Genomic DNA, 23,288 nt, shown 5'->3' on the forward strand with positions numbered 1-23,288 from the left:
TTTGTTCTAATGGTGTTTGTAAATAGGATATCATGTCCGCATCTTGTACAGCAATTAACCACTAGGAAGAATGTATGCAATGTGTTAATTATTGAAGCTCTCCTACCAATTTGGTTTGAAACTGTCTCATTGCTATTTGTTTCTCAATAAAATTATGGGAAAAAAAATATCATGTCTGCATCTCATACTATGAGTAACTACTATGAAGACAACAACATGCAATGCATTAATTATTGTAACTGTCCTACTAGCCTGTTTTGAAACTGTCTCATTGCTACTTCTTTTTCAACAAAATTAATTTTAAAAAATTAAAATTAAAAAGAAAAAACAATGTGAAGACATAATTAGTTTTGTGTAGCCTTGGGAATACTTCAATAATTTAACCTCAGCTCATCTCTTATTCTAACACAACCTATGAATTAAAAAGAAAAAAAGGAACCAAAACCAATCAATCAAAAAGGTCCTAGAAGGGCTGGCCAGATAACTCAGCAGACTAAAGTGGCTGCTTACACAGATGCTGGAACCAGGATTCGATCCCCAGCACCACAAGCCATGCTGGCTCCACCCCCGTGGATCACTACAAGTCCACTCTATGTAGTGAGACCCTGAAGACCCTGTATTAAATAAAAAATAAATAAAATTTTTAAAAAGCTCATAATGAACACTCACCATTTTCTGAATTGGCACTACCTCCACTTGTTGCTGCAGCCTCAAAAGATGTTCCGCGGACTGAAAACACCTTTACTTTCTCATCACACTTCACTGTACATAAAGCATTTCCTAAAATACAAAATTTGTCTTTTAGAAAGCAATCTTGAAAGGCAACAATATACACATTCCTTTCAGGCTCAGAATTTACCGCGCAAAGACAAGGAACAACTAGGGATCAGTCGTTTTCTGCCTCTACTGCACAGAGGGAAAAGATCATTACAGTTGAGAAATAGGTAAGTGAACATTTGTATAACCTCAGATGGCTTATAAAACAGGACAGGTGTTGACATGCCTGGGAGCAAGAAACCGGAACAGCCAGCCACACTAAGGTACACTTTCCCCACAAAGCCTCCCTCTCTAAAATACAATAGAATCAGTAACTTAAGAATGTGAGTTCTGACAACTTAATGAGGATGGAGTCACTATGCACACTGAAGGAGGATATCCGTGAAAACCTGAAAGCGCATAAAGAACAAATTCAGATGTGCCGAGTCTGTAAAAGGCTGTGACACATTTCCTAGAAGTTAGCAATCACATTACAAACTATGACCAAATATTTCTCTTCTAAAGCAAGTAACTTTAATAAGAACTGAGTTATCTCTTCAATCCCACTGGAGACCACTGTGCTCAACAAAAAATCAATCCACCAAAGAGACATGGAAATGAGTTTCTTAATGACAAAGAAAAGGAATAGGAAATGCAAGAAGATAAAGAATACTATTTAAAAAGAAAAAAAGTGTTGGCTTCCCAGGCAACACTTACAAAATGTATTAGATGTGAATCTAATTCTTATTGACCTCTGGAAAAAAGACTCCACAAATGAGCGACGGACAGGAAGGAAAGTTCTGCACTGGGGTTTACAGAGAGAATGCCATGTCATAGCCCAGTGACAGTTCTGGAATAAGATTTTTCTCAAAAACCTTTAAAATGTTCCATTTAAAGCAATTACATGGCCTGTTTAAAACCTTATCTCCAAGGTTTGTTTATACTTTCTACTAAAATTTAATGCCAATTAAAGGTCTTCCTTGGGAACTCACCTGCATAAACGGTTCTCACAAATGTGTCAGGTGACTTGATCTCAATGATGTCAGAAATGGGGGCAACATCAAGTTTAGCTGCTATTCTGGGCAAAAGGTTCTAAGGGCAAAATAAGCAGTGAGTTACATGCATACACACTGATGGATGACTATAAACTATCTTCTAAATGCATAGTCAATGGAAACTGTAATTCATTTAAGTTCGCATGCATTTCCATACGACTTCAAGCCCGGCTTTGTAGGTAGTCTGAAACCAATGAATGCCTATCATTTCTCTAACTACAGGAAGAGTTCTATGTGGTTTACAAAAATAAACTACTTTAACTCAATGTGTTGAATTAGGAGTTGAGTTTAAAATATTACTCTATGGATCACTTAATTTGGATAAGATAGGAAAATTCAGAAGAATGTTAAAATTCTCAAATACTAAAAAAGACTATACACTTAGCAATAGATATGAACGAAAACATTTCAGCACACGTTTCACTTTTTGCTGAAACTGGTATTGCATAAAAGTGAAATATTCTAGCCAGTATCTTAAGTGTGTTACCTCAAAACCATAATGGGTGTTGTAGTTTGGACTTCAAATGTCCATCAAAAGTCATGTGGTGAAGACCTGGTTGCCAGGTTCTTTGCACTGCTGAGAGTGGTAGAACCTATGAGGTGGGGCCTACGGGAAAGTCACTGGAAGTGTGCCCTTGAAGGGATGCTGAGAACTCTGCATCTTTCTGTTTCCCGGCCACCATGAGATGATATCTCTGTTCCATCACATGTTCCAGTTATGCTACTTTTTTTTTTTTTTTTTTTTGCGGAACTGGGGAACGAACTCAGGCCCTTGCACTTGCCAGGGAAGTGCTTATTCCACTGAGCCATCTCCCCGGCCCCATGTTCCAGTTATGATGCTTTGCTTCACCACACGCCCAAAGCAATGGGGTCCAGTGACCATGCACTGAAACCTCAGACACCATGAGCCAAAATAAATCAGCCTTCTTAGGGTGATTTTCTCAGGTATTTTGTCACAGTGACAGAAAGGAGACTAACACAGTTGGTACAGGATCATTACAGATCTACTTAGCTTCTTCTGATGGACTGTTTTCTCATTCTAAACCCCTTTGCAGAGGGTAACACCAGCCTCTAGATCATGTGACCCCTATTCTCAAAATTCTCACCTATCACAAAACAGCCATCAAGGCCAGAGAGCTAAAATCTATCTAATAAGATACAACAGACACTCTTTCCTTGTCTTATAATCTTGCAGGTAAACTGTATCACAAAAATTTAAGACTCATAAAGTTATTTAAATCACCAGACCCCAACCTAAAATTCTGGCATCAAGAACAAGTTCAGTGGAAGACAATCTTTCCATATACCTGTGGGAAAAGGGAGGGTTCAGGTGACTCAAAGGATTGCTCTCATGGGCAGTTTATAGTAACATCTGTCCACCTGTGAGGATCTAACACCACTGCTGATCTGACAGGAGAGAAGCTCAGGCAGTGAAGACCAGTAGCTGTAAGCACAGACAAAGATCTGCTTCCTTGCCTGCCATTCACTTCCTGCTATGTAGCCCACTTCCTACCAATGCATAGACCAGTAATGGTCAGTGGCCCAGGACCTGGGGACCCTGATTTAAATCATCCAACACAGAAATAATAACTCAGGAGTGAAATGGTAACAAAAATCTTTGTACCCATTAGATTAATAGAGAAAATGTTAGAGCACGTAACGTCTCAAGTGCTGGCAACTGACCCATAAAGATCAAAGCTTAAAGGCCTTTAACCCACCTATTTCTCTTTTAGAATTCTATTCTAAATAAATACTACTGCATGTATACAAACATGCATGAATAGGGATTTTTCCTTGCAGCAATTTATAAATGCAAAAAATCAGAAACAACCTAACTATCCCTGGGTATTTGTATAATTTAAAACTCCACAGAAAGACACCTTAAACAGTGAATGTGCAAATACTGACAGCCATCCTCCTGAAGAGGCAAGGGTGAGCTGGGCATAAGGTGGGCCTGCACACACTGTCCTTCATAATGATGTGCTACATGAATCCTCTCTAATAAGAATGAATCTGTGTGCAACTTTTAAAGTAAAATAAAAACTAAAAACTACACCTTATTAAGAATGGAAAAAAAGGAGCCAGAGCACACATGGCCAGAGACAAAAAGATCCAGTACCAAATTTCTTTTCTTTGGCTCCCTCTCCTGTGTCTTTCAGTGCCAGGTGGACAAGCGCTCTGCCATGAGCTACATCCCTGGCATCCTTAATCATTCCACTATGCTAACTTCCTGTAGATCACTACCCATCTAAGGAGCATTCATTCTGCAGATATATCATAATGCATGTGACTACACTGCCACTTTCCTTACCTTACCTAAGGGTATCTTCAGCCACTACAAAATTCCTTCCAAATCCCCGAAATAGACAGAATTGGCCTTTCCAAATATTCATCAACCATCCAAATGAATTACCTATTAAGACTGGTTATTGGGGCCAGGGAGATGGCTCAGTAGAATAAGTGCTTGCCTGGCAAGCACATGGGCCTGAGTTCAATCCCCAGTTCCACCAAAAAAAAAAAAAAAAATGATTGGTTACTAATGCAAATGATATATTCTCTTTCTCTCTCTCTCTCTCTCTCTCTCTCTCTCTCTCTCTCTCACACACACACACACACACACAATCTAACAGCTTTTAAATAGGATAATTTAACAACAGCCTAAAGAGGGTTTTTTCCAAGGCAAAAGTTGAAAACCTGGAAGAAGCACTTTAATAAATTATGATAAAATGCTGAAAGAATAGTTATCTCTGTGACAAAACTTAACTCTAGGAATGGCATTTTATCAGAAATTTGACAAAATAAAGAAAACACATTCTAATGAAAGCACTCTGCTGCTACAGCCCAGCCTTGGCGTGGGACATCGGACTACATACTACAGTTCAATCTCGGGGTCTCACCTTTCCAAAGGCAGAAGCTCCAGCACAGATGTGTGTGTAACTGAACTGCTTCTGCGTGGCCAGAACCAACGGCGTCAGTTCCTCTGACAGACAAACACATGGATAAAATGCACTGCATGACATTTCCTAGTATTTTATATAGTATTTCAAGCAGGACTCAGACACTACATTCTTGCACTAAAACTCCTCACCTGGAAGCAGGCCTTGGTAGGCATCATGCTGAGCCACCAGAACTTTCGCTACTCCTGCTACTTTACAGAGATCTTGAACCACCTGTGATCAGAAGAGGAGTTACTCAGTATTCATCTATCAGAAATACCCAAAAACAGTTGGGCCACCACTAAATATCCACAAAATATTAAGTCTTAAAAATAAAAATCGTTTCTATTAGCAAAAGGGCTAGGTAGAAATTTTTAATTCTTTAACAAAGAAAATCTACCAAGTGATCTCACTATAGAATGATGACCATACATAGTCCTAATACAAAAGATTTCAACAAAAATTTTGCCTTGACAAAAACAAAAATTGACATTTAGTCAATCCGAGTGTAAATCCATCATCTTATCAAGGGTAAAACTGAGATCTTCTCATTCTCTAACACAGCCACTATGTTTTAGATTTTGGGTTTCCTAGAGGTAAACATCTTACTTCACAGCTCACTGCACTTATTCAGCAACAGTAATTTTTGTCTATATTAAAACATCCCTAAGCAACAAAGAAAATCCTATATTGAAACAGACTGCCCATTACTGAGTTCAAAAAAGCTGTTAACCCTTCAGACTTCCTATATACAGAAAGTGATGAGAACACTCCCTTTCCGAGCATCTTGAATACATCATGACTGTTTTCCACTCCTCAGAGGATGCCAGTCTCTGGTCTGCTTTTTGTCCCCAGGCTGCTTCACTCATCACTGATGAGTGGGCACCAAAGGCTGTGCCTCTTGCCCCTCTATGGTCTGTGAGGCTCACTAACATTCACTAGAGAAAGAACAGTGCCATACACCTCTGCTGGGCTAAGTATTCTGCAGTCTACTGCCCTGTACATAGGGCTTCCTAGGACGGATGCACATGTATTCAATTTCTCTGAGAGAATTTCTAACTTTAGGAGAAACTTAGCTAATTTCAGAGTAATGATACACCAGCCTAGGATAAAAGTAGGAAAGAATTTTGCCATTAAAATTATCATTTAGGCTAGGTGTGGTAGGGCACACCAGTAATCCCAGCCTATGGGAGGCTGAAGCAGGAGGATCATTGTGAGCTCAAGATCAGCCTGGGCTACAAAGTGAGCTCAAGGCCAGCCTAACTGCATAATGGGACCCTGTCTCAAAAAGACAAAAGAAAACAATTTTTTTTTAAACATATTTGGTACAAGGTCTCACTATGCAGCTCAGACTTGTAGTGATACTCCGGTTTTTCAGCCTCCTCATTGCTGGGATTACAGAGTGTGCACCACCATGCCCCGTCTCAGTGGCCCACTCGGCATTTCCAGGAGGCAGGGCCAGTATGGCACATGCCGGGGACCAATCCCCAGTCGCTGCGCTTGCCTAGGCAGGCACTTAGTCCTCTGAGGTATCTTCCCAGCCCTAGAAAACAATTTTTTAGTAAACAAAACAAAACTATTATTTACTGCTCAAAACTACTGGTACTATATGAAGAATCACTATTTATGATAAATAGTCAAGGAAAATAATATAAAACTGAAATCTCTCTGGACTATTTAAACATGTATTCATTGTTTTTCTTTAAGATTAACTAAGCCAGCCAGAGTGGTACACACCTATAATCTCAGCCTTTAAGGCACTATTTTATTTTTTATTTGCAGAACCAGGGATTGAACTCAGGTCCTTGTGCTTGCCAGGGAAGCACTCATTCCACTGAGCCATCTCCCCGGCAATCTCAGCATTTAAGAGACTGAGATAAATATTTCTGTGGTATATGTCTGAAAATTGGGCAACCAAATTGATAACCATATTATTAGACACTGTGATTAAAACTGATTTTATAAGGTTAAATAGTTGGATAGAAATTAGATAGATAAATACACATAAGTAAGCTGCTGGAATATATTCTAAAATACCAATTTCATATAAGGAATTAGAAATCACACTAGATTTCTGAATGCCGATTTTGCTCTGCACTGATAATTTAGTAAAAATTAAAATCTTTTAAAAAGAAATGCATGGAGCCCAGGAATTTAAATAAACCTGGGCAACATAGCATGATTCCATGTCAAAAAAACCCCCCAAAAACTATAAAGGTTTACCAAGTAGTTTCAATAAATTATTGTGCCAGTGCAAATGCTTTTAAAGCTGCATAAAATTTAGTCCCACAAGGAATAAAACACCTTACTCTAAAGAAAATACAGCAAAACAGTTAAATCTACATATCCTAGAACCAGACTTACAAAATTTTCAAACTTCCAATCTTCAAGTATTAGACATCCTGCTCATTACTTACACATTCTTCAAGAAAATTACTTAATGTCAATATACTCGACGTTTCCAAATGTAAAACTGAAATTTTTATTTTTTCAACATCTCATTTCTCCAGGTAACCCAGGCTGGCCTGGTCTCAAACTTGCTATCCACCTACTTCACCCTCCTAAGGGTCAGGATTACAAGCATATTTCACCAAGCCCAGTTAGAAATAATATATTAACGACACCTACTTTATATATCATGTAGAATAAATGAGCTAATACATATTAGTGGATTATAATTTTTATTCACAGATGATTCTTGAAGCCTTACAAGACCTCCTCTGAGACCCCAAATGATTGTGACCTCCACTGTTCTCAATCATTTTTAATAAAGTAAGACTGATGACAGGAATAATTTTATTTTTTAGTAAATTATACTTCTATTCTCTACATGATGTTCAAATAGAGTAATAAATGATACTTACCTTTAAAAAAAATAAATAAATAAAAAATAAAAAATAAATAAAAAATAAAAAGAAACGCATGTTCTCCAGATTTGTCCGTGAGGCTTGAGTTCCCAACTACACACTCAGCATCTCATTCTAGATAGGATGAGAAGAACAGATGCCTCCAATGGTATAAGAGTAACACAACTGACATCTACAAGGCCACCCAGCCTTGCAGGCCATTTGACAATACCTACCGGGTTGGTTTCCAAACCTGTAACTATCTTAACAGGCACATCTTTTAGAACCAGCTGTAATATAACCTGAAAAGAATAGTACTCACAGTTGAATTCTACCAATTAAAAATTAACACACATGATATTTTGTCCAGATTTACCACTTTCAGGAATTAGAAGCAATTAGTAAGTATATTCATCAATACAAAAAGGGATTGGCTATTAACCTTTACAGGGACTCAAACATTATCATTTTCCTTGGTACCTGATGGCACACGATGGTGCCAGGGAATCTAAATCAAGTGTTGTACCTCATTTCAGAAGACAAAATGTTCAGTGAGCGAGCCTTTCAGCTCCTTCTTCACACACAGTAATGGTTGTGACGCTAGCTATTTAATGAAGATTAGAGCCCAGTTTGGGTTACAGTCTTCAGCATAATTCTCTGCTGCCATCTTTCCCTGTCTCTTGATGAAGATTCTATTTGCTATGGTTGACCTAAAAAATTTCTCACCTTGTCACATTTGGTTCCAGCTACTAAACAGGACACCTCACCCCCAAGGCGTCTGGCTGCAGTGATAGTGTTTAAAGTAATGGGTGCCAGGGAGTCATTCGAATGCTCGGCTATTACAAGGGTACTCTGAAATCGGAGCAATGAGGCCTAAAAAAGAAAAAAAAGGAAAAGATTATTAATACAGCGTATTTTTAAAACATAACTGGAAAGCATGCTTTAAAAAGAAAACCACCGTTATACTCAATTCTATAAATGTATTTATAAAACATTTAGTAGCAAAAATCAGGGTATTTGTATCTGTAATAGTAACATTTTTATTTAATAAAATCTGAAATACAGATTAGTTTCCTACAGTTAAAATATTTTTTAGGCTGGACATGGTGGCACATGTCTATAATCCCAGTACTTGGGGAGGCTAAGGCAAGAAGACGGCAAGTTTGGGCTAAGGCTGAACAACTCAGCACTTAGAGAGACCCTTGTCTCAAAAAATAATATAAAGTTTACAAACGCTGAGGATGTAGCTCAGTTCAAAAGCTCTGGGTTCAAATCTCTAGTACTGGAAAAAATAATAAGTACTTCAAAATAATTTTCCCATCAAGTTATATCCAATGAGTAACTGCTACATACTTAAATTTTAAATTCTTATACTATCAAACTAGAAACTGGTCAAATCCTAATGTTAAGTCCTTACAACATACTAGCAAACTAGAACCTGGTCAAAGCCTATCAATTACATACATACTGGACACCTAAGTGCAGTATATCCAGAAATAATGAGCTCAAAACCAGTTACTAAGTTTGATTCCTACTGAGTCAGGCAAAAAGCATTCAATATAAAAATAAATGAAAAGGACAATTTTGTTTTTGAAACTATGACATCAGATAATTTTGATGGGACTTCAACTGTGCAAAGACACTTCTGAATAAAAAAGAAAAAAGGCTATATACAATATCTTGGAATCAACCCTATCTAGTATAGATTTTTTAAAAGACTACAAATAACTTAGTTCATGCTAATCTGGAATAATTCCAAATAGTAGGAGCTCAAAGATGAACAGGAATAGCCCTTGTGCTCAAAAATTTCATAGGCAGTATCTTGTTCATATGCAAATCACTATAAGAACAAATAGTTTTTCAAATAATGAACTGAACGAACTAGATGTTGAAGGCTGCAGTCCAAGACGGACAGCCAAGCAGAGTAAAGGAAATAAGTTCAGGCATCCACAGCAGGTGAAAGATTAAGACTGGCTCATAGGCATGAAGAAAGGGAAAATTTTCCAACTATCCTTGTGGAAAATGGAAATAACAAAAGAGACACTAAGGAGGATCAAATGGCATGGCTGTGCGACTTAATTTAGCAGAAACCTTTAGCTCTAGAGTTGCAGTGAAAAAAGCACAGTATGAAATTTATCCAGAGCTAGAAATTTACAAGACGGGTATAAAGGGAAGCTAAGTACAAGACAGTAATGCTGCTTCTAGAATTCATATGCAGTTTTTACAAATTTTTTCACTAACTACATCATATATATCATTTGCTATGTTTTCATATTCTTTACCCTTCTTATTAGTGTTATGATTTAAATTCAAAATGTCCCCTAAAAGCTCATGTGTTGAAGGCTTGGTCCCATGCCAGATCTATTAGGAGGCAGGGGCAACTCTGAAGGAAGGGTCTACTTGAAGCAGATCCCCTAGGGGTGCATCTCTGAAGGGCTACTTTGTCCTGGGCCCCCTGCTTTCTTGCTTTCTACTTCCTGACAACCATAAGGTGAGCAACCTATCTGCTGTGCCCTTCTGCCATCATGTTCTGCCTAACAGCAATAGGGCCAGCCAGTCTCTGACTGGAACCCCTGCAACTGAAATAAAACAAATTTTCCTCTTTTAAGTTGATTTTCTTAGATATTTTTGTCATAGCAAAGGAAAGCTACCATACACTGTACACGGACTCCTGGTTTAACCAGTCTCTGTGGATATTTGATTTACTCACAATTTTTTTATTAGAAACAATGCAGAGAAGACAATCCTCATAACTAGACCTTGTACTCCATCTCAACAGATGGGCCTTCCTTCTGCTGAGGAATAATCTATTCTTTTGACCTGAACCTGGCCAGACTTTATTCTGATTGCTTTGCCTCCCCCTAAACTGCTTCTGTCCATCTGTCACCAAGGCAGGGATCTTCCTTCCTCTCTACTACCTAGCCTACACCTGGTCCTCACCTCCTCCCCAGACTTGTAACTCCTTCCACCTCAATGAGCGCAGCCTACAGCTGGGGATCTGAGGGCTAGCCTTCCAGAGGTAGAAAGACTTCCAGGGACACACCCTGAGGTGGGAGGTGAGGACAACAGCAAGATACACCACAGGACACATTCATTGCACTGTGGTGTCACTAGATGACATTTCTCGTCTTGGTCCTCCTTTTTTTCATTTACTTAAAGCAAACAAGGAAACAGGAAAGCACTTGACTTGTGGCTGCCAAACGAAGCACTTAATACATGTCCTTTTTTTTATTACAAGTAAAACAACTTCCTGTAAGAAAGGAGGTCATTCAAGTTAAAGCAGAAACCTTTATGTATATCTTAAGCTTTCCTACGACAAATTCCTAGAAGTGCCAGATGAAAAGACAGGCACAATTTCAACACTTCTGACAAAGACTGACATTAGCAGTTCTTCAGAAAAGTAGTGATTCACAATTCCTGAGTTGAAATGAAAGTTCTGGGAAAGTAAGTATCTTACCTTTCTTTTTCATATCTTCATAATCTAATATGCTACTTTTCAAATGTATATCTATAGGATTCATTCTATGGCACTGTTAATCAGAAGAGCACAATATCTTATAAAGGACTCTGTAATTAAGACTCAATGGTGTGATTTATGATTTAAATGATATTTCACACAAATTGCTAGTAACAAACTATTAGCTACACATCAGACACCATATTTTTTATTGTTTCACTCATCATTTACCATAAAAATTACCATATTTCTATCACCATTTGAAGAATAAATCCAAGATTTGGTGGCAGAAAGCCCATATTTGCTGAAAATTATAGTTTGATCATAAAATAAATTGAGTTCTCCTAAGAAACTGTCAAGCTTTTTAGAACTTCCACTGGAACATTATACAAGATTTTTAAAAGACTGTTCAAAATGACATTTATAAGAGTAAAAAAAAATAAAAGAATCCGCTAAGTTCACCTACCTGATCAGTGTTTGCTAAGCCCTACAAACATCATAAAGGCATGGCATATTTACTGGTTCCTTTAAACTTTTAAAAACACTAAGCTTCCTTCTACTTTGTTGTTCTATCTAACATTTCTTGGACTGTACAGAGAGAAGAGCTGTAACTGCTAGCATGGCTACATGGCAGAATTCCACAGCGATGGTTTGGAGAGCCTGGAGAGCATTCAGATGTTACTCCTCAACCTGGAGCCCAGTTTCCTCCTACGGAAACTCAGAGAAAGGAACCAGTTTTCAAACTACCTTTGTGAACGCGTTCCGGGGCGTTCTGGGAAGGCCCAGGAACCACCACGCAGCACAAGGTGGAGAACAGGCAGCGAGTACTGATACAATGTACTCTTAAGCTCTGCTTTAATCCGATTAACCAACTCACATTTACAAAGCATTACACTAAGTAGTTTTATGGATTATATCTTATTTAAAACTCACAAAAATTTTCATGACGTAGGTACTACTACCCTGACTTGGCAAATGAGAAAATTGGAGCTTAAAGGTTACCAGCTAGGAAGTACAGCCAGGTTATTCTAAGTCCAAGCAGTTGGACTCCAGAGTTTGGTTCTGAACTAGTGATACACATCAATGTATCATCATCTGTTGCTGTTTTATATGTGGGTCAATTTGTTTCTGTATTTGGCAAATACACTCCTGTTTAAAATAAAACAAGCAAAAAATCACTGGTCAAAACAAAAAAAAAAAAAAAGAAAAAAATAATAATTTCACAGGCCTCTTTTCTAGCTCTAAAAGTTCTATAACTCTAAAATCCTACTTTAAGTAGAAGAGTGGGGCAGAATTGTCAAAAAGTACAAGTTCATCCCTGAAAAGGCTTTAAGGCAACAACAAAAAATCATACAACTTATTGCCTCTCTACACAAAGGACTCTCTTTAACAAGAGTGATGGGAGGAAAACAAAAGCCAAATTCTTAGACTTTAAAGAAAGTAATTAATGCAGGCCAGAGTCACCCATATAAATTCTTGGTCACCAGGCTTACCAGAGCCCTCCTTGTTGGCGCACGCTCACCCTCCCCAGCAACTACTTCAAAGATACTCTCCTGATATTTCTCACTCAGAAAGCAAGGTCTGCTGTCCCTTATTGGAGGGAGCCTTCATCTCTCACAAGAGAAACTGAAGCCACCAGCAGGAATCTGCTTCGCTTCCTACATTCAACAGAAATTCTTAGCCCTGGGCTATCACAAAGGATGCTGCATGGGATGTTCTTTTCTCCAGAGCCTGATTCCTCTATCTGGCACCTAGAGTCCATTTCCTCAAATCTACTCAGAGACTGCTTTCAATGTCATTCATTATTACGTTCCTACTCATCAACATCTAAACATGTTTAACACTTGCCCAATTTTAAAGAAACCCATGTTAAAAAGCCACTAGTCCACACTGTACTTCCAATACCACCTTCTCCAACTCTTTATCTTTCATTTATGCCTCTGTCAACTGGTTTTTGCCCTCACCAAAATGACTAACACTTTTCAGACTCTTTTACCTTACTTGTTTTCAGCAATGACTACTCCCTTCTGACTTTCAGGGCTTAAATTATCACCTGTGTGGGAATGAACTGTGTGTGTGTGTGTGTGTGTGTGTGTGTGTCTGTCTGTCTCCGGTTATTTCCACACTAAGTGCTAGACCTATAAATAGTTACATCTGTTTATCTAAGAGCTTAACTTGCATGTCTTGTCAAATGATTTGTGATTCAACAAATCAAAAATCTTATCTTTCATCTGTTCCTCCAGTTCCTTCCAAAACTACTCCTCCAGACTACAAACCATGATCCAAGAGTCATCTCTGGGTTTTTTCTTAGCTCTCACTTCTAGTCACCCACTGAAATAATAATAGTTCTTCCTTCTAAATAGAACATCTGTTTATTGCCTCTATCAGGCCAAATCCAAGGGCAGGTCACTGTCCCTTTCCTAAATTACTCCATCAATGCCCCAATCCAATTTTGCTATCTACAATTTTGCTCCCTTCCAATTCATTTCGCTTTCCATGGTGCACAGCTAGTACACTACCCCTTCACTAACACATCATAATTGCCTCCTGCCCCTGTGGAATACAGCACACTAGCCTGATCTACCTCCCCAGCTATGCATCACTCACTCATGTACACCATATTTTCAGATACTTCAACTTGCCTTGTTCTCTCTGACCTCCAGTATGTACCTGTCCCACATACTGTTCTCCCTGCCTGGAGGATCTCTTACCCTGTTACCTAATTAGTTTTTAATTAATAATCCTTAAGGATTATTCTACCAAAAAAGCCTTAATACAGTTGCAGTGATAAATAGTACAGGCTTTAGCACTACCCTGCCTGAGTCTGAATCTCACCTCTACCATTATATCTCTGTGGCTCCACTGTTTGAATGTAAATAGGGGCAATGATGACAATGATAATGTCAGAGTTGTGAGGATTAAATACGTACTTGTATGTGAAGCTCTTGTAACATATTAAATGTTAAATATTAGTGGCATGTAAAAACCTTTGGATCTCCTCAGACCAGTTAACTTTGCCAGCACCAACATGGCAACTATATTGCCTTCAACACAGCACTTACCATACACACTAATATTTGTTCAACTGGCTTGTCTTCCTCACTTGCTACTTATTATGTAGTCTTGGGGCCATGTCTGATTTTTCTAACACTAACACTAACTTTTCTTGAGTATCCAGCACAGAGCAGCTTCCAAATAAATCAACAGAGCATTCTTAGTGGGGGGAAAAAAAATCTCTTCACCAAAAAAATGAGAAGATAAGCCACAAACTGGGAGGAAATATTTGCAAAAGATAAGTTCCCAAAAGGACTGCTATTTAAATATACAATGAACTCTTAAATTTCAGTAATAACAAATGACCAGTATGATTTAAAAATGGACAAAATAGGGCTAGAGATGTAGCAGAGTGATAAAGCAGTCATCTGGTATGCACAGGGCCTTAGGCTCAATCCCTATCACCATAAAAATAAAACAAAAATTTTAAAAAGCCAAAGAAGGTAAAAAAAAAAAAAAAAAAAAAAAAAGTAAAGAAGCTGAACAGATACCTCACCAAAGAAGGCACACATATGGTCAGTAACCACAGAAAGGAAGTTCAGCATCACATTACTATGGAATTGCAGATTAAAACAATGAGACAGCCCCTTACATACCTATTAAGATTACAAAAGCTCAAACACAGCGCAGTGGGAGTATACGGAACAGGAGCACTCATTCACTGTTAGTGCAAATTCAAAATGGTGCGGCCACTCTGGAAGACAGACTGGAAGTTTCTTATGAAATTAAGCACACTTTTGCCATATAATCCAACAATTACACTGGTTGGGGCTTACCCTATATGAACTGAAAATATATACTACTAACACAAAACAAGGAGTTATCAAGCCATGAAAAGATACGGAAGAACCTCAAGTGCATATTACTTAGTGGAAGAAGAAAGTCTAAAAAAGACTCCATGTTGTGTGACTCTGTGTTAGCTGATACACTGTGTCAACTTGGCTAAATCAGTTCTCAGTGTGGGGGCCTAGCCCTGCAGGTGCCCAGGGTCCGGAATTGAGCAAGGCTTCCCGCCACCCTGCCTCCGCTTCGGTGGAGAAGTCCCAGTCTTCGGAGGAGCTTGATATTTGGAGAAGTGCCACTTTGGAGGAGCTCCGATCTTCACCATGGAGCTCTGGTCTCCGCAATCAGCATAGAAGGAAGAGAGAGGCTTGATAGCCACCGCAGCTGCTGCTCCTCCTCTGTTCTTCATTGTTTTCTGCCGCATGAACAGCTGTCATTTGCCTTGCAGCCAGCAGAATATGGACTGAACCCTCCAGTAACTGTGAGCTCAATAAACCTTTCCTTCCTTTATTTTGAGTGTCAGGTATTTGTCCCAGCAATGAGTAAACAATAACTAAGACAGACTCTAACTGTCACATTCTGGAAAAAGCAAAGCTATGGAAATAGAAAAAAGATCAGTGATTGCCAGGGATTCAGGAACAGTGAAATGCACAGGCAAAGGATAGAGGATATTTGTGCAGAGCAACTATCCTGGATGGTGCCATAACGGTAAGCATGTGGCATCAAACATTTGTCCAAAGCCATCAAAAATGAGCCCCACTAAAAACTACATTTTGAGGGATAACGGTGTCCATACAGGTTCCTCAGCAACAGCAAGCGACTCTGGTGCTGTGTTCTGAGAGGAGTGGCAGCAAGGGTGAGGCAGCAGGCTGTCTGTGAACACTACACTCTGGCAGGTTTTTGCTACATGTGAACCTAAAAACATTCTAAGAAATAAAGACTGCTTTAAAAAAAACATTCTGGGGGCCAGGGAGATGGCTCAGTGGAATAAGCACTTCCCTGGCAAGTGCAAGGGTCTGAATTCAATCCCCGGGTCCACAAAAAATAAATAAATAAATAAATAAATAAATAAATAAATAAAAAACATTCTGGAGGGGAAAACATGCTGTTGATTTAAAAACACCCTTTTAATAATTTTATTCTATACACTGAGTTATAAAAACCAATTTTAATTCAGGGATTCTACAACATTGTACATATGAAGCTCACAGAATAAACACAGCATATCCTTAATTCTTCTAGTGACTAACAGCTAGTACCATTTCAATACAAAGGTAAGAAATTACACAGAACAAATGCCTATAAACCTGGAGATAGCTCAGCAGAATAAGCACTTGCCTGGCAAGCACAGGGTCCTGAGTTCAATCCTCGGTACCGCAAAAAACAAAACAAAACAAAAACCTGTGACCACCTTACATCTGAATCTTCCTTACGCAGGTGCGGTGTGAAGTTTCTTAGGGAGTGCTCTTGAGAACCACTGTGAAGACTCAAGGAGACAACCAGGCAACAAGACAAGCTGCACTGTGACACTGCTGACAGAGACCGCTGGGCAGTGAAGCAGGTGGGTGGAGGTGCTGCTCTGCACAGTCTTACTGCAGAACTATTCCTAATTTCCAAGATTCCTTCACTGTGTTCTACACTACGTCAGACACAATCCACATGGATTTGTAGGTTGCTATTATTGTTTTTAATTCTGAAAAACAAACTGATAGGACTAATGCTTTCATTTCTGTTTTTAATTGAACTCTAGAAATAACCATATTTAAAAAGTAAAATATGTATCTAATAAGAACCTACATGATACAAACAATACAAACAATGATAAGGTGATCTAAGACAAAAATGAGAAAAGAAAATAACACTGTAAATCTAAATACTCTTCAGCCTGTTACTGTATTACTTTCGGCAATCATGGGCTAAAGAACCTTACAAGTACAAAATACTTTGACAGATCCCCTTCAGACTCTCCAGTCCTGGAGCAAGATTAACCCTCTCCCTTTTTACCCCTCCTACAATGCTCATCACACTTCAAATCATGTGTTCAATGTCTGTCTTCTCCTGTCTGTTTGCCCACAGGTCTATCTTGCTTTCCTCTGTGAACTCAGTACCAACCTTGGTGAATATCTAGTGACCAAATGAAAACACACCTGTGCCTCTATCATTGGTAATTTACCACCTACATATATATAAGGATGGATGCCTAGGCAGTATATAAATTTGTTAAATCACTAAAATAAGACACCCATTATCCTTTTAGAGAATACATATATAGCCTACTAGACTTAGTTCCAAACAGTAAAATGTGAACATTTTTCTTTTACATGCCAGCCACAAACCTTTATAAAGTTGAGACAGCACACTTCTTGAGGGGAGAGTTTAAAGAGGTTATCATGGGCTGCTGAGATGGCTCAGTGGTCTAAAGCACCTACATAGAACAAGCTTAGCAAAGCACAGGGACTGCGGTTCAATCCTCCAGCACCACATGCCAGCCAGCCCCACCCCCTGGTGGGCTGAGCTGGCCACACACACACACACACACACACACATAAATAAATAAAATTTTTTAAAAAAAGAGGTTATCATGTAGCATAGCACAGTATCATTTGCCTGTAATGCCGAGGCTGAGACAGGAGGATCTCAAGATCAAGCCTAGCCTGGGTAACTTAGAGAAACTCTATCCCAAAATTAAAAAATAATAAGTACTAAAATTAAAAGGGCCTGGGCATGCACTTCAGTGTAAAGGTGTAGGTTCAAAGACCAGTACCACCAAAAAAAAAAAAAAAAAAAGTTCTCTTCTCTGCACCCTTTCAGAGACAAACTTTGAAAAGAACAGAAACCCATTACACGGCCTCACCTTCCCCACCTTCCCTTCCCCTCCTTCCTCATATGAGAGCAAACAGGCTTTCACTTCCACTCTGAATCCATTTCTTCACAGCAACCAACAATCCTGTACAGTTCAAGTCCAACAAGCCCACTTACTCCTCTCTCTTATTCAACCTCAACTACTCTTGACACAGTTTTTGCTGTTCAGTTTCTTGGGGTTCCTCCTGGGATGGTAACTGCATGCTCAGGCAGGGAATGACCAAAAACTATCGAAGGAAAACCACTGGGCTCTGCTTTAACCCTGAGAAGCTACTCACAACCTGAAGGTGCAAGGATAATTTAAACCTAGTCATCTTAGGAAACTCACTGGTCACAGGGAGAAGGGACTTGAAAGGTTTTCTTATTTCTGAACTCCACCAAAATAAAACAGCAAGAATAAAATTACCTATCTCTATGTTAACATACATTTTGTAATAATAAATGTATTTCTGTCCTTAATTTGTATTTAAATGTTTCTGCACTTAAACTACTTAACCTCTTCAGTAATGAAATACAGCAGCTTTTAATCATGACCAGAAATGTCATATGACATTGATTATAATATTAAAAACAGTCAATTTATTTTACTATAACAGACCAGATTCTCAGAACAAATTGGCAGGAAACACAATTTTACTGAATTCACTGTACAATAAATTTTCTTTTAGAATGACACCAAAATTAGCTTCCATCTTGCAAAAGAAATTAAAATTTGTATATGAAAAAGGTTCAATTTCATTTGTCAGTGCCGCACAGTGGACTCTAAAACATGACTTGTTCCCTCATACCAGTGTCACAGCTTCTCAAACATGACAGACAGTCCTGCCATCTGCCCATGGATACAGTATCAATAATAGACAGTCCTGCCATCTGCCCATGGATACAGTATTAACAATCCTGAAAGTTGTTGCTTTCTCTCCACAGAAAATGTCTTTGGCATCTTACTAGTCAACAAATTTCTAAAAGTATTAATAAAATAAGTCAGACTGAACTAATAACCTGTCACGGATGCTAACTGACTGCAAACACCTGCCTGTATTGCTCTTAGTGTGCTCTCTGGCTCTGTAGTGTTGGCAGGAAAAAAAAAAACAAAAACATCACTTTGTTAACAGGACCCCTTTTGAAGATGGAGGACAATGAATCAGTCCAAACTGCAAACTGAATTTAGTGATAGTACTAACACCCTAACAGTCTAGGGTTAATCTTTTTTAATTATGGTTTTTATAAGCTACGAAATTTACCATCAGAATCATTTTTAAGTGTGAAGTCTAGTGGCGCTAACTATATTCACATTTAAAAAAACTGAGACAAGGTCTCACTACGTGGTTCCACCTGGTCCTTGAATTCAGTAAGTAGCCCAGGTTGGCCTTGACCTCTCTAAGACCCTCCTGCCTCAGCCTACTGAGTGTTGGGATTACAGCTGGATGCCACTATGTCCAGCACACATTCACATTGTGTGGTAATAGTTGCAGGTTATCTTTCTTGTAAAGATAGTTCCTTTTTTTTTTTTTTTTTTTAATCTCTTATTTATTTTGTACAGGTTCTCACTACACAGCTTAGACTCATAGTGATCCTCTTGTCTCAGCCTCCCCAGTACTGGGATTACAGCACTGTACCACCCCGCCTGCTTTCGGTGAGCAGCACAGTGCACCTGGGTTTCAGGGCCAGCACAGCATGTGGTAACAGGGATCGAACCCAGGTCCTTAACCTTGCCAAGCAGGTGTTTATACCACTCAGCTATCTCCCCAGCCCCAATAGCTTCTAACTTTATTATTAAAAAATTGTGTTTGATTTTTTTTTTAATTTTTTTTTTTATTTATTTATTAGAAAGAGAGAGAGAGAGAGAGAGAGAGAGAGAGAATGTGGTGTGTGTGTGTGGCCAGCTCAGTCCACCAGGGGGCGGGGCTGGCTGGCATGTGGTGCTGGGGGATCGAACCGCGGTCCCTGATGCTTTGCCAAGCTTGTTCCAAGTAGGTGCTTTAGACCACTGAGCCATCTCTCCAGCCCCTGTTTGATTTTTTAAAATGTTATCTTCTTCATAAACAAAACCAGTTAGCTATGGGGGGGGACCAGAAATCGAACTCATGACCTCATGCTTGCCAGGCTAACACTGTGCTGCTGAGCTATATCCCTGGTGAACCACTTAACTGCAGAAAGAATTATTTAAATTTCAAAAGGGTTTGAGATAAGCCATTTGGATTTTATGATATCATAAATATATACATAAGCAATGGCCAGTAAGTTCACTTTTCAAATATGAGACAACCTGAGTACTGAAGTACTGATAAAGGTAGTAAGACATGATAGCCTGCTAAATAAGGATACCTGAGTTCACAAATACATGAATAAACAAGGGGATGTTCTTCCATGTAGTATAGTGATGGCGAACCTATGGCACACATTATTTGTTTTTAAGATAAAAGATATAAATGTGTAAGTTATTTTTTCTAAACAAAAACTTCAATCTTCAGGTTTAATTGAAGAGGTGGCACTTTGTGATAAATAAGTGGGTTTTGGGTTGCAGTTTGGGTAGTTGTCTCTAAAAGGCTTGCTGTCATGATATATTATAACACGATATTAAAAAAATGTAGAAGAAATGATGGAATTAGTAAATCATTTTTGCATCCTAGTAATCATTTCTCAGGCAAGAATGACCAACAGATGCGAAGACTGGCTAGGAAAAACATACAACAAAAAAGTTAGTGTCAGTGTATTTTCCCACCTGGGTAAAAATTACAAAGGGAGGCATAATTACTTCCGAGTGCAGAAACCTGGCAAACAAGTCACAGCCTAAACAACTTAACCTAAGTGACTAAAGTTTACATCACCAGTAATGTGCTAAAACACCATGTACCTCCTAACATGGCACACGGAGCAAGATCACTTCTGTGATATCCCAGTCAAGAACACAGGACCTGAGTCTAACTGTGAGAGAAGCTAAAACTAATAGTGGAACCGACTGCAAAATAGGCCTGTATTCTTCAAAAACGTCAAAGTTATCAAAGCCAAAGGAAGGCTGAGGAACTTTTTTAACAAAGATTTAAGAAACATTAAAACTATACGCCAAGCATCTGGAATGTCTTAGACCAAAACAGGAAAATTTGCTATAAACAATACTAACAAGATAACTAGCAAAATCTGTACGTCTATAGATAGAAAACTGTACCACTGTCAAAGTTCCTAATTTTGCCAATTACACTGTAGTTAGTAAAATGAACCTCCTTGTTCTTTTAAAACACACAATCACGTAAGAGCAAAGAGCATGTCTGCCCCATACTCTCAAGTAGTTTAGAAAGACAATACAGTAGTCTGTACTATGGAGAAAGAGAAAGCAAATGTGCCTAACTGTTATGACTTGGTCAAAATCAGGAAAGGGTTTTGAGAATTCTTTGTACTTTGTTGCAGCTTCTCTGTGCGTTTGAGATTCTTTCCAAATTTAAGAAGCTAAATATGTGTTCTTTATATCTAGATCCATCTTAGGAGTATTCCCCCTACTTCTTACCTGCTTGTACTGAAAACTAGTAAGCCATACTAATGACTTTAGGGCAGGTCCCCTACTAAGCTTGACTTCCAACTTTAAAATAAGTCAAGGTCAAAGTCCTGGATAAGCCACAACAGAAGCTTGAAACCTAGCAATACTGGCCAACTGTGGACAGTAAGTTACTTAAACTAACCATTCCCTTTTCTGTTTTACGAAAATACCGAGTTTTAAATTCCCCCAGCACAATTACACCAGACATGTAAACTGCCCATGAAGGTAAGTGCCTTCCAATTTCTGCAGAGACAAGCATTCTCCTCAAAGTCTGGCTCTAGTTACTGGAATTTTCCCAAAAAAGAAAAAAAAAAAAAAAGTGACTCTAACTTGTTTATGTCTACTTCCTCTAAAGAAAAAAAGAAAATCTCTTGGAGGAAAGGCAGGACTCTGACCCGAAGAACGTGACCTTGAACTTTTAAGAGGAAGCACAGTCAGGGGTTTTTATGGAACGAGGTCAAGGGGGGAAAATGTCTACGAACATCCACAAAGAGCAGCGAGTTGCAAAATGCATCCCCCTCTCAAAAAAAAAAAAAAAAGGCATTGCGAAATAAGAGGAAAAATGTTCACCTAAAGTTGACAGTCCTGTCTCTAACCTAACCGAAATGTAAATTAGAAAAGCGTACAGAAGCCACAATGTAAATGACTGACTTGTCAGTCCCCACCTACTGTTTTCCCCCAATCTTTGCATCTGGTGAGTACTCCGAGGGGGAGAGAGAATTGTGTTGGACTTGGGACCTGGCACTCCTCAAGCCATCAAGACACCTGTCACCGTCAACAGTGCCCTTGCTATTTCACCAACAACCTGATGCTCTAGAAGTACATCGGCCGGCAACAGTATGGGTTGCCCGTCCGGCCAGGGAAGGACGTTCCAGGGACCCGCGGACCGGGTTCTGACCCTACCGGGGGCTCTCGACCCTTTGTCACCCAGCGCAGGGACCCCTACACCTGCAGGTGCCCAGAAGCAGCCCTGGGTGGGCGGGGACAGGAGAGAAGGAGGAGTCGCAGCCCCTGACCCGCGCGGGCGCCCGGAAGACGTCCGAGCAGGCCCCAAACCTTGGGCCCGCGCCCCGCGAGGGGCCGGTGACTTTAGCAAGACCCTCACGGAGACTGCAAGTGAGATCGTGACGCCCTCATTCGGCCTCCGTCCGGACTCACCGCTCGCCGGAGCTGTCCCGGAACTGCCGCCCGAAGCATGGTCACTGCCGCCACCAGCCCAGTAGTCCCTCCGCTTCAATCTCCGGACCGCCGGGGCGCTGCACCGCGGGTAACCCGCTCTCGCGAGACGAGCGAACAACTTGAGCTCCCTGTTCCCACCTGCCCATTGGGCGGCTGCGCAGCCAATAAGGACGGCGGACAGATAGGGGCGGGGTTTATAAGTGGGGCGAAGGTGAGTTGCGTCTAGGGACCTTGCAGCTGTTTCAGTTCCGGCTGATCTCTGGATTCCCCAAGGGGGTTGCGGCGTGGGGGGGGGCGGGGGCGTGCCAAGGCCAAAGGCTGACTGATCATCTGTCCCCGCAAAGGCCGCCCCTGCTCTCCGGTTTCTTTTAGTCACTGTAGAAGCGCCGCCCCGTACTGTGTTACCCTTCTCCAGAGGAGGAAAATTCAATCAACTGACGGGAGGTGTGGACACCGTCCCATTCTGTCTACCCTCCAAGATCTCCGCGTTGCCTTCAGCCCCAGTCCCCTAAAGTCAAACTAGCTACCATGGAGGTGGAAGGAGAGCAACGGTTATTTAAGTAAAAACCAGAAAGAGTATTTTTGTTAGAACCAGGTTTTAAAAATTAGGAGATATATATATATATATATATATATATATATATATATATATGCCGGGGAGGTAGGTCAGTAGAATAAGCACTTGCCAGGCAAGTGGAAGGTTCTGAGTTCAATCCCCGATACCGCAATAAATAAATAATAAAAATAAAAATTAGGATATATAATAGTGTTCTTGCTTGCCTTCCCACCAAAGACAAAGCAAAACACAACCGAGGAGAGGCTTACCAT

The 23,288-nt window shown here is 39.7% G+C and overlaps 1 protein-coding gene across 1 annotated transcript in view; it reads right to left on the reverse strand.

The window, feature by feature from the left end:
• Positions 1–22,567, reverse strand: part of Etfa (electron transfer flavoprotein alpha subunit) — a 70,222-nt gene extending 47,655 nt beyond the window's left edge. The window contains exons 1-6 of the mRNA XM_004628704.2: positions 22,440–22,567; positions 8,320–8,466; positions 4,900–4,981; positions 4,709–4,791; positions 1,749–1,848; positions 670–780 (exon numbers count right to left, since the gene is read on the reverse strand). Coding sequence (XP_004628761.1) covers positions 670–780; positions 1,749–1,848; positions 4,709–4,791; positions 4,900–4,981; positions 8,320–8,466; positions 22,440–22,478 — 562 coding nt within the window. The 5' untranslated portion in view covers positions 22,479–22,567. The remainder of the gene's footprint in view (positions 1–669; positions 781–1,748; positions 1,849–4,708; positions 4,792–4,899; positions 4,982–8,319; positions 8,467–22,439) is intronic.
• Positions 22,568–23,288: the final 721 nt, after the last annotated feature.

This window comes from Octodon degus, unplaced genomic scaffold (assembly GCF_000260255.1).
Source record: "Octodon degus isolate 3935 unplaced genomic scaffold, OctDeg1.0 scaffold00026, whole genome shotgun sequence".
Taxonomy (NCBI): domain Eukaryota; kingdom Metazoa; phylum Chordata; class Mammalia; order Rodentia; family Octodontidae; genus Octodon; species Octodon degus.